At 37.1% G+C, this 13,009-nt stretch overlaps 1 protein-coding gene across 4 annotated transcripts in view; it reads right to left on the reverse strand.

Moving 5' to 3' along the window:
• kif26ba (kinesin family member 26Ba) overlaps positions 1 to 13,009 on the reverse strand; it is a 96,463-nt gene that overhangs the window by 14,111 nt on the left and 69,343 nt on the right. For all 4 annotated transcript variants that reach the window (XR_014199066.1, XM_082142269.1, XM_082142268.1 and 1 more), the window contains 2 exons: positions 4,953 to 5,165; positions 3,987 to 4,080 (listed from right to left, as the gene is read on the reverse strand). Coding sequence is in view for 3 of the 4 variants with exons in the window: in XM_082142269.1 (XP_081998395.1) it covers positions 3,987 to 4,080; positions 4,953 to 5,165 (307 nt within the window). In the remaining variant the exon portion in view is untranslated. The remainder of the gene's footprint in view (positions 1 to 3,986; positions 4,081 to 4,952; positions 5,166 to 13,009) is intronic.

Here is a 13,009-nt window from a genome sequence, read left to right on the forward strand (position 1 = left end):
TGCCTAATCACACGAATGTTTTGTCTGCCTTAATGGGTTCTTATTTCGAGAAAAGCCCTTTGTTTGAAAGTACGCTGACATTTGCCATATGTCGTAGTGTGGTTGAGTAAGCACATATGCCATGTGGGCAGCACTGGGCATTAAAAGCAGGTTCACCCGCAGGACCAGAACCGGAACAACAGCCTGTTGATTGGCACTCCCTGGATTCATTTCTGGACATTGCCCTCCAAACGGTCATATGCATAAATACCCCTGCTGTTGACATGAAAGGGGCCACTAAACAAAGCCATATGTCACAGCGCACATTCAGACCAGATTTAACTTCAAAAGACGGATTCCTCTAGTTTGGGTGGGTATGAGAGTGAGAAAGAGAAACAGAAACAGAGATGATACAGTGTCTGCTGAAATAGGCTCATTTGCACGGTTCACAGTGATTCCAAACATCTCAACAGTTCATAAATACAAGACAATCCTGCAATGGTGCAGAGTATTGATTTATTCATGATTTATATGAAGCACATGCGGCGGATTTATCTATACACTTTAAGTAATATTTAAGGAGATGTTATACTATTGTGGCAGGTGATAGTTCTAATTTAAGGGTACGTTTACACGAAAACGATGTACTGAAAACGGAAATGTTTTTCCTTTGCATTTTCCGCGTACGGACAACACCATTGTCAAACCGATCCTGGTTCACACCAATCCATGAAAACTATAAAAACGCTGTATTATTCATCCCACGCCAGTAGTTGGCAATGCCACTTTGTAAAGAAAAACTATGCGCCTATAGACTGAACACCTAATACGCATGAAATCACAGTTTTCACAAATTAACTTTGTTGTAGTTTACACGGAGACAATAACGGTATCGTTTTCAAAAGCTAGTGTTTTCAGGCCCCCACAACGCCGTTCTCTTGTTAAAGGTAGGGTAGGTAATCCTGTTCAGAAACACTTTTTTTTATACTGGGTGAAATGGTCCTTCCATCCTGATAGTAGTCAATACATTATGTGTTTAGAAAAAGGAATGAAAAAAATCAGACCTCTGTAGCAGCTGCAGGACAGTAAAAACTCTGACCAATCACTGCCATTCGGTGCGAATGTAAAGAACCAATCAGATGCCTTCATGTCTCGTGCCCGCCCCGAGCCCCACTGCGCGCGCTGCCCGGCGTGCACTCATCACATGTCACCGTTCCCGGAAATATTCAGCTCAAAGCACCTGCATATGCAGTCAGCGAAGGCAAACAAGGCAAAAACTACTTCCTCGGACCCTGCCCGCACTCTTGAACGACCTCCTCTGCTTCGCCCTCAACCCCGGACCTGTCCTCGAACCGACGATGCGGTACTTGTCTCCGGACTCGGAGTGTACGTTAGTCTTCATTAGAGTCAACAATGTTTTCATCATGGAAACTCTTACATGCAAAACACCGTATATGTTATGAATCTTACACGAAATTCATCTTCATCACAGTGTAACTGATGGTAATGGAAAAACATGTATCAATGCAACCTGTTTTTAGTTTTGCCTTATAAATATAGCTCGTTACCGAATGAAACTTTACCATTATCGATATGCTAGCTTGATAGTGAGTACTAAAAGAAATCTTATTTGTTTATATTCATAGTGATAAAGTTAGGTATTTTATGACATGTGATTCTGACATGATGTCACTGTATGTACTGCGCTCCTTCCTCTCCACTCGTCTCAGGTAATAAATGCGTCTTGTTCCAGCCTGAGCGTTTGGCGTCGCGCGTTCATGTGTTTTGGGGGCGTGGCTTTGGAAGGAGCTCAGAAGGGAGGGGGTGGAGTGAATGGAAATAATGAGCTGTGTTTATTGCAGATTAAAAGGTCTACAGTCACTCGATTTTTATATTTTCTTTTTCAGAGTACTTACATTTTAATTATGTATTGGTATATAAAGACAGTTTAAACAAATTTGGAATGTTTTTTTTTTAGAAAAATGATTAGGCCTACCTACCCTACCTTTAATGAACAATCAAAACACAGAAAAGGTTTTTGAAAAAAGTGTCATGTAAACAGTCCCTTAGTAGGCGACTTTTCAAATTACATTACATCCAATTTTTTTTTTTTTTTTTTTTTGGGGGGGGGGGGGTACTTTAATATCATAGTAATTCCATGATTACCATGCAAATACTATGATGCAGGAATATAGTAATCATTTAGTTGCAGATGGTATAAATCAAGTGCAAAAAATCCAGTTCTGGGTGCATACTTGTGAAATACATTATAGTTTGACATGCTATTACTGACGTTCTGGCAGGTGGTTGTATTGTAGGAAATCATATGACAGGAGAATCCAGCAAGAACAGTCTTTAGTAACACCACTTTAGACAACTCAGGAAACACAGGAAGTAAATCAAACAACCACATAAACTCAAATGACAATCAACACAGAACAAAGAACTGTGAGAAGAGAACTGAAGGCTAAAATACACAAGGGAGGCTAATCAACAGAAACTGAAACAGGTCAGGTGCATAACAATCAGTAACCAAGGAAACAAACTAGTGGCGGGAAAATGGGAACTAGAACTAATCCAAAACAGAACATACATGTGACAATGATGTTATATACCTGTTCACCTAGATAACTTGTCATCATGATTATACTGCATTAAAATCCATCAAAACAGATAATAGAAAAAATTTGTTAGAAGAGCATTGTAGATGTAAAATATATATATATTTAAATTAAAAAACATGAAAGTTCAATTACATTTATTTATCATTTATGTACTTTAATTTTATTATTTGTTTTAATACATTGTACATTTTATGTTCTGATTGTAGCATATCAAACCTGCTCTCTCGAAAATGGTATTTCACATCAATTAAAGTCACCGGGCTTTTACTTACAGGCGGAAAATAAGATGGATGCTCTGTAGCAGGTGAACTGAAAGTCAGTAATTCAATCAGACTGGATAGAGATTCAATTACTACAGCATCTCTCTTAAACATTTTACACACACAAACGCATTATAGGCTTCAACTTGTACTTCAGTTTAATGTATTCTGACTGCAAAAAAAGCATAAATAAGCCTCCAGGCTGATCAAGCAGTTTCAGAAGATAAAGCTTCATCCAGAACACTGCTAGAGTATTTTAATAGTCACCATATGGCCTTTGCATCCTCACAGCCAGCATGACATATATGATATAGAGGTCAGGGAGTATTATGTATGATTATTAATTCACTCTCCGGTTGATTTTAAGGTTTAAAACAAAAACAAATCTGCGTGTTCAAGCCAGATACATCTTAAAAGAACCTATCTTATGTATTCATGCGCTTAAGCACCAATGGTGACCAGGGGTCGGCGCGTTACACAGCTCAAGTTCACCATGATTCTTTTGTTTCGTGTTTATACAGCCACATTGTAAAGCAAAATGTCTAAGGTGATTACTTTCAAAGCACTAACAGGCCAGTGTCTGGGTTATTACAGCTAGTTAATTAGCTTTGGGCGGCTGACCAATGAAATCACTGTGGAATGCTTTTCCAATGATGTATGAGCCGGTCTTTGGTTTCAGAGTAAAGGTTAATGGAAACGAGGAATCTGAGGAATTACACGCTGTCATCAAATCACTGACCAGCAACCACAGTAGCATTTTCCCATTGTTTTCCAAGCAAATGGCTGGTTACATTTTTACACTAATCTTCCAGAAACAACAATGGACAATGACAGCTAAACAGGGTGAGATCATCTTGTAGTCTGCCATGCATGCTATGAAACTAATTCCATCTAATTTACAGGAAGTAAGCGGCTGAGGTGTTGGGAACGGTTATTTATGGAATATAAAACACATATGAGAGATGGAAACATTACAGGATGTATTAAGGCCCTGACATTCATTACAAAGACAAGAAAGATGTCTGCCTAAAAAGGCACTTACAAGATATTAGAAAGGGGCAATGGAAGCACTTTGTGATAGGCTCATATATTAAAGAGATCTGGTATGTAATTTGTCTCTTACCTAGTTTGGAGTGTCCAAAGCAAAATACACAGCCATCTGCTCCATTGACCACAGACTGGATGACTTCAGCCACAGTTCCAGCACAAACCTCTGCCTGCCAGGAAACAGTGAACAGCCAATCAAATTCATGCTCTGCAAAAATAACTCAAATATTAAATTAAATTAAGGTATCTTTAATGTCTTTTTTCACTTGTTTTCAACAACAATAAAAATCTAAAAAATATTTAAACGAGACAAATTTAATTGAAAAGCAGCATGGCATTAGATATTAGGACTTGTTTTCAGAGAATGTACAGTATATTTGATAAAAGAGTATTTTGTCTTACAGCACTGGCAGATCTATTGTTTTCCTTCTCAATTAAACCATTAGTCGCTTTGGATAAAAGTGTAAATGTATATAATATAAACAAATAAATGTTAATATTAACGAAAAGTCATTTTAAGGATTTTTAGATATTTTAAGTTGACAATAAGGCAAAAAACACTTGATGTGTGGAAGAGATCTTCTAGATAGCAGAAATGACTTTTCTTCATTATTGAGCTATGAGGTAAAAGATCTGGGTTGGTAACCTTATAAGGTTAAAAATCCCAAGAGGCGAGACATATAAACTGCCATTTTTGTCTTTAACCTTAATCACTATTTAAAATAATGGATCTAAAAGGGTGTTTTTGCAGCAGTGCCATAGAAGAACCATTTTTAGTTCCCCAAAGACCCTTTTAGGGCCCTTTTTCCCTCTATAAAGAACCTTCTGTGCAATGAAAATGTTCTATGGATGTTAAAAGGTTCTTCATGGAACCACCAATGCCAATAAGAACCTTTATTTTTAAGACAGGTTTCTCCAGAGGGATTTTCCCTTTACTAAGAACATATTGTTGCTTTGTATAAGGAAGCAATTATTTTGCAATTCTGCCACTAGTGGCTGAAATGACACACTGCATGTTTAATGGTAAGCACCAATCCCTCACCTGAGAGGCATCATGGGAGAAGGCTGCATCAAATGCGAACATCTTTGGAGGAGCCTGGTTGGAGCTGCCGCGTTTCTGAGTTTGATTCTGCTGAGAATTAGCCGCTGGGTCCATGATGGTCACTTGCTTCTTACGAGAATCGACCTTCAGGAAAGAGCTGGACTCTGCCGCGCTGGCGGGCGATGAAGGACAAACGCGTACCATCACTTTAACCTGCACAGAAATACCACAGCATCTGCTCAGTAATGCAACTAAGATTGTCATGTTTCAAAGCACCAACCTATCTGTGAATAACAACTCAACCAATGTTTTTGAGAACAAAACATTCTGCTTGAGGGAGAACAAGCTATTTATGTAGGTTTACAGCTCTGTTAAAGGTTTAAATATTGAAGAAAGTTCGCACCTCATTTCCGAACACTACTCCTATAAGAGCACTTGCTTTTTCAAGTGGTTTTGAACAACTTTTTGTGACGAAAAACCCTCAAACTTTAACATACCATTACTCGTGTTTTTGACAGAAGCGTGTGCAGTGTGATACTTAAGAGTTATTCATAGCTCTTTAATATTTCACAGTCAAATGTGTGGAGACAGCAGGCAAACATGAAATCTCAGTAATGCTACGAAATGCAGTAGCAAGACTAAGGAAAAGGTATGCCAAGTATCTTCAGCTGAAGTTTAGTTTAGGAAAATAAAATTTACTCTAAGTTTCTCTAAATTATAGGGATTGAATATGAATCCAATGAGAGTGTGCACAGTCTACAAAAAAGTGGTATGTCCAGTGAAATTATATAGCCTAGGGGTGAATTCAGGACACTTTTTGCCATAGAGATGACTGGGAAAATGTGTCCCAGTCAACCTGAATTCACCCCTATCTGAACGAACGGATTGCACGTCCACCAAATGTTATATGAATCTAATAGCTGAACATTTACTAGTTACTTTTTTTAACTTGTTCTTTGAGAAAATGTAGTTTAAATGATGTAATACACCATCTAATATAGCCTGTAATGTATGTACCCTTCATGTATCACATACATGTAAATGATAAACACCTAATGTCCCGTTTGCAAGTGTGCTCAGTGAAACCATCATTGACTGAATGTAATTACAGATTAGTGGAGTAGAACACACAAGTGATTGTTGGAGGCATGCAGAAAGACAGGAGATAAATATTGGCTTTCTTTCCAACTCAAACTCAGTGACACTGAAAGCCCATCTAAAGTCTAGACACAATGGTTATACGTGGACACCAAGACTGCATTTATTTAATCTAAAAACAGTAATATTGTGAAATATCTGAAATATATTAAAAAATCATTTATTTTAAAATGTAATTTTTTCCTGTGATGTCAAAGCTACATTTTCAGCATCATTACTCCAGTCTTCAGTGTCACATGATCCATCAGAAATCATTCTAATATGATGGTTTGCTGCTTCTTTTGCTGCTTCTAAACATTTCTTGTTATCATCAAAGTTGAAAACAGTTGTCCTGCTTGATATTTTTAGGACTCTTTGATAAACAGGACGTTCAAAAGAAGATTAATTTGAAACAGAAATCTTTTGTTATGTCTTTACTGTCACTTTTGATCAATTTAATGCATCCTTGCTTCCTTCTAGGCTGAACAGTTCATTATGAAATCCTTCAAATATCTACTGGACTACACATATTCACTAAGCTAAACAAACAGCTGACCTACTGAATGCATCATCCCATTTATAAATGCCTCCCAAAGGAAACGCTCTCTGGTACTCTATAAACTGTGACTAATACGCTTTCTTTCTGAGCCCTTGCTTGTTATGGAATTGTGGTCATGCAGCAGCCCAAGGGGCAGTTATAACATCTGTCATGCTGTGAAATGTAATTAGTGAAATCAAAGCATTCAAGATTAAATATCAAGTTAAGCACATATTCAAACAACAGATTTGTCTGACCCTAGAACAGTACAGCAGCTCATTTTGTCTTCTCAATGCAAAGCCGAATTCAAAGCTGCAGACATAATTACCGTAGAAATCCAATCTCGACGCCATATGGATTAGCAACTGTAATACCATCATCACTACATTGATAGACATTTTGATAACGCAGGAGAAAATTGCTTCTCTAGAGTATCAGTCATTCCGGCATCTATTTGTTTTAGGCATTGTACTTATTGGTGCGTCTTTAGATGAATGTTTAAGTACACTGAGATAATAAAAACCAGCCTCTCTCAAGACTTATTTTTTCTAATTTAAGGATCAATAATAGATCTGAGAGCCATCATAAGGAGATTTCCTTGATATTGCCTCTGGAAAGGAGAAATAATCCTATAGTTCAAGTGGATTCCACTGAGATCAATACATTCAATGACAAATTCCAATTCTTAAATCAGAACAAAAGCTCAAATTAGTTGCTCTTTCATTTCCTTACTGAAAAGAAGATTTCAATTTACATTTATTTTGTATTTTTCATTTCACATTATTTGAAACCTCACAGATGATGTGTATAATAGTTGATTTTGTATAGAAATTATACTAATAATAATACACAAAATAATGTGTGTAATTATTTTGCATTACACAAATAATTTTTTTGAATTGCACAAATAATGTATATTGATGCAACAAAATAACTTTTTATAAATATGCCTTTTTAAGAAAAACAACAAAACAATGCAGATGAGACTAATGTGCGATTATCATGGATTGTCATTTAAATATCAACTATTTCTTTTAAACATCCTAAAATTCCATAGTAGAAATAAACTGAAAGAATAAGATTCATTTTGACATGCAAAAACAGAATACAATTGAAAATACATTCAATTCAGTAATAAAAATAATAATAATGGATTTTTTTTTTTTTATATATGAAAAATTCTTGAATTAATACTGTAAAATCTGACTTTTGATTGTAAAATTTAGTTTTTTGGCAAATCTGAGCACAGTTGAGATATCTTCTGAAACTCTAATGCCTGCTATTGACTGCGATTTCGGCAATCCTATAAAATCCGATAATACAAATCACACTGTACGACATTGATCTAATAAACTTGGGTATATGTATGTAGACTGTACGATGATGATACCTCGTAGTATAGAAGAATAAAATGTCATCATGGCTATTTTGCAAATGGAGCTTGAGGTAAGTAGTTTTAAGTTTTAGCGCCATGCCAAGTTGATCAATACACCATTTTTGATCAATACACCATTTCATGTTTTATTGGCTAGTTGGTATACGTAGGTCGTAGCAGCAAACACACTGTGAGATGATCATGTTAAATTTCTGACACTGTTAAAAAATTATCGCAGGCTATCTTTGGTCGCAATGGCCGTCTTGGTTGCAATGAACCTCTCCCACTGTATGACATAAGACTACTGTTCAGGAGCCACAGAAACTGTCACGATTGGTCATCTTTCTTCGGGAACAAAATGTGTATTAGGCATAAAGAAGACACATGAGATTGCTAGGTCATTTCTCCAAGGAAAAATTGGAGAAGCAGGAAACTTCAAGGAATATTTGCCTTTCCTGGGAACAGCCTTCCAGAAATGTCCTTACAGTGCGTTAAATATTTCATCCTGGTGTCATTTAATAGCAAAAAGAACCCTGCCTACAGTTTTTGCATATTCCACCTGAATTATGCATGAGGTGCATTGTTGGGAACACATCACACACAACACTTCTCTCCTAACCTGCTGAATATGTGCGCACAAATCAGGACAGCTCTGGGAAAAAAGGAATGCAGCTGACCGTTGACGCCGTAATGATATACTGTCATTTCATACATTGGCGCCTTTAATCCACCAGAGATGTGGCAGCATTTCTAGCAATGGTACATCAAGAAGAGTTGTATACAGTACGACTTATCTATACAAGTTTATAGAGTCTACATTTGAGGTAAAGCTCCTCTCTGAGCCACAGTGATAAGTCTCAACCAATAGCTTCAAACCGGCTCAGATCTAATAACGTGCTGGCAGACAGAATTTAATGAAACCCTATTCTACACCCACAGTCCCTGCGCTACAAAGAGTCATGTCTCTTTCTCTTCCGTATAACCAATCCTTCCAGGTTTGTTTAGTTACTGTACGTCCAGCATCTCTAAGCCCATTACCACAAATAGAATTTCTTCTGTTTGGTGATTTGCAACCCATTGCATGCATTGAGCCTCTGATTTTCAAAAGCAGGGATAAGATCACAGTAGGGGGGCTCATTAGCCAGCATATGCGGCAGGATGGCGACGGAGGAGGTGGTCTCCCTATGAGCTCTCACAGCTTTTGTGGGTGAGAGAAGTTTGGATAGAGCAGCAGGACTAATGAAAGGAGATGCTTTATTCTGGGTCATTAAAGGTCTTTAAGAACACTGGAACAGGAGCCAAGCCCACATACTTACTCAGTGGTGCTCACTAGTTCTCATCATTACATCAAAACATTTAGATTCACATTTATTTTGTATTTTGCATTTTATAATATTTCTGAAACCCCATAGATAAGTTGTAGAATAGTTGCTTTTGTATATAAAATAAATAAATAATACATATAGTTATTTTTTATTGCACACAAATTAATTCATGTCAATTGATTCAGACCTCATTTTATGGCCCAAAAAGTATTGGACATGGCATTAGATGACAAACTTCCAAATCATAGTGGCATAACCTAGGCAAACAAATTATACAAGAGTTTTCTTCAGATCTAACTTTACTTTCATTGACAACCCAGACAGCAACATAGTGTTGGCCCAGATCCGGCCCACATCTGGGCCGTGTGGAATCCACGTGTACCAAATGTGGGCCGGATCTGGGCCGACACTATGTTGCTGTCTGGGAATCTTTACTATTACCTTTAAGCAGAGGATCCCAATGTGATTTTAGTGCATATGTGAACTTATTTTTGCTTGAAGAGCATGCCTGCATGTTCCTCAGTTGCGCAAGCTTCCTCGCCATTGCAAAATATTTAGCCAGAGTTGTTAAAGTGGGTATAAAGACTGCATTAAATATGATACCGTGCATCAAAACAAGGGCAAAAAACACCTTTTTTTATTGTCCCCATAGTGCAGCACAAGTGCACAAACAAACAAACAAACAACGCAATCAAGTCGATTTGATTCACAAACAAATGACTCTTATGAGCTGGTTCTTTTTAGTGAATCAAAAGCATTCTGCACGATCAGAGCAGTCAGATTCACACACAACAGATTCTTATGAGTCAGATCTTTTTAGTAAATTAAAAATATACAGAGTGAGCATAGTTCTAAAAGACGAGTTACATCTTTGAATCAGTCTGATGAATGCATAGTTGAACTGAATCAGAGCGGTTAATGGGTGCCTTATCAGTTCTCAAACGGCATAGTTATGAGCCCAGTCCTTGCTTGTAGGCTAGAGTTGCTAATTACATTTATTTTGTTCTACATATGCTAAGCTTTATTCCCTGATATTTACAGGGGAGGTTTGAAAAAATGCCACGATGAAATGTCATTTGAACACTTTTCATTTCAAAGACTGATGTGATTTATATCTTGGCATTTGAAGTATGGACCTGTGATGCACAGATCTTATCCAGCTTATATGTGCTTGTAGCTGTATAGAGAAAGCAAGTTTCATATTTTATAGTGGGCTGAGATCCCCTCGGATTACTCTATGGAATCAATAAGCCTGAAGTTGATATGTCCATTACAATAGATAGAGAATAGCAGAACAAGTCTTTATATCACTCTTTAATCTGCTGTCTTCCAGGCAGGGTCTACAAAGCTTAATTAAAAAGACATTTCTTCTTAGATATATTTTCTTGCAGTGTAAACTGATGTGTTAAATGATCACAGGCATACCGGGATTAATATTTCAGACTATTGAATTCCCATGTGCTCTGCTCACTCCATGATGCCCGTAAGGTGTTTTCTTTAACACCTCAATTTTAGAAAAGGGCAGTTAAAAATGTGATTAGCTACTGAATGTAATTTTTTTTCCAAGGTCAGATACACTGGCCAGGTGATTGAATCCCTGCCAAAATTTTAGGTAATCATATTCACTTTTTTAAGTTAAGTAAAGTAAGCAGATCTTGCATATTTTTATTTTGTACTCATACATTTTAATTGCTCTTAACTGTTTGAGTAAGCTAATTCATACATTTAACTTAAAATTATCATGTAATCTCAACTTAAATATTTTTAGTAGTGGAAACCTGGTTAGATTTAACTAGCTAATTCAATAAATGTTACCTTGCTAATTGGTTACACAATGATTTGATAAAATTAGCATAGCATAGCACTTTCTGAATGAGGACAGCAACATAAAACATTTAACATTTATCGCTTCTCAAGCTAAGCTCAAGGTCCACTCGTCACCATGATGGTAACCCTACAAAAAACAATATAATTAACTCGTCTAATCTAGCATAACAAAACATTAAACACCACTTAACATTAATCTTGCAAAAAAAAAAAAAAACATTATATAACACTTAATTTTAGCATTTACTCTGCCTTTTGAGTGTCATGGCAAAGCATGCTGTGAAATGGAAATCCCAGCCCAGTTTAAGTTAAATTTAAGTTTGTCTAAATTAAAAGAAACAAGTTAATAAAACTCAAAACAAATAAACAATTCAGATTACTTAAAATATGCCAGTTTTGTGAACTCAAAAGAAAAAGAAAGTTATAAATATTAATTTTATTCATATATTCGTTTAATTTCAGTTGGCTCTACACAAACCAATTAATAATTTTTAGCGTTAGGGTTTAAACTTTAAAGTGTTCCTGTAAACCACCAGAAACGTTCTAGAGTAGACGGAAGATGGACAGAGTCTCAATGATGAAGAAACCGGAGATAGGAAAAGGGAGACTTACAATGGACAGCTTTAGTCTGTTCTATTTGATGGATACACGTACAAATTTACTCAGGAGCTCCTAGAAGTGTTTGAAAGTCACCACTAATTGCTTTATCATTATGCAGATAATGGAGATGCCTTTGGTATTTAATCTCATCACATTGTCATAAAACTCACTCTGGGAGCCACATGCCTGATGGTGCAAATCACGATCACTGTGTGAATTGGGGCAAAACTGCTGGGCTGGAGATGAAGGGGTGATGACATCATTCACACACAAACTGAATTTTTTTATGAATTCCTATACTGTATATTCACGTCATCGTAGTAGAATAATGTCACATGTAAATTTGCACGAGTGCAAGGCACATTTTTAGATAGTGTTTTTACTTAATTAGTTCTATTCAGAGCAAATATGAACGATATATCTGTGTCTTTCATCTCTACCTCAAAGTCGATCACTTGTGGGTGTCACAAAAGCAGCAGTATAGAGCAGCTACATCCATCAATATCTTATCTCACAATGTTCTTCTATCCAAAGGCCACTGTTGCAGCCCTGTCCCTTGAGAAAGGTGACATTTCTCTGCTGTAAATGCCAGAATTTGCATCGCCCACCATCCTGCTTATGTTCCGGTCGGCTGGAGAATGGTTCATTTTTAGTTCGCCAGCACACCGCACAACATGCAGCCTAAATGTGGGTGTTGTTTACAGATGAACTCAAGCTGTTCCAATGCAAGATGACTGTGTGGACTCACCGAAAGTTCTCAATAACAACCCGCCTAGTGGTTAATTATTCGTCTCTCAAAATCTGCTTCCAAAATTTATCATTTTGCTTAACAGAAACATCCACATTCGACAAACCCACAGCAATATGATTGCCTCTGAGATTTTTTTGGGAGGTGCCAGCACTAGATATCGTGACCCAAATCGGCACAGACTGAGTCCAAACACAGATGAATGTCCCCCATCCTCTTGTGTCTGAGAGGAATGCCAGATATGCTGGTTTCCCTGCGATGCGCTGAAGATCAGGATCAACTTTCACCATGAGGGGCTTCTCCACTGTCAGCGCTCGTACCAATGCATGCGTTTGACAGATTCTTTCCGCGCAAGAGCTTACTAGGGTAGTTTCAAATAGAAAAACAACAAACTGTCAGAGAAATCAGTGATGCGAACAGTATGCTGACTGAGCATGTAAATTAATAAAGGAAGGCGGCGGTAAAGACAGGACAGAGTGACAGGGGGCTGAAGACTTTCCATTATGT

Source organism: Leuciscus leuciscus (genome assembly GCF_965113295.1).
Source record: "Leuciscus leuciscus genome assembly, chromosome: 17".
In the NCBI taxonomy this organism is placed as follows: Eukaryota; Metazoa; Chordata; class Actinopteri; order Cypriniformes; family Leuciscidae; genus Leuciscus; species Leuciscus leuciscus.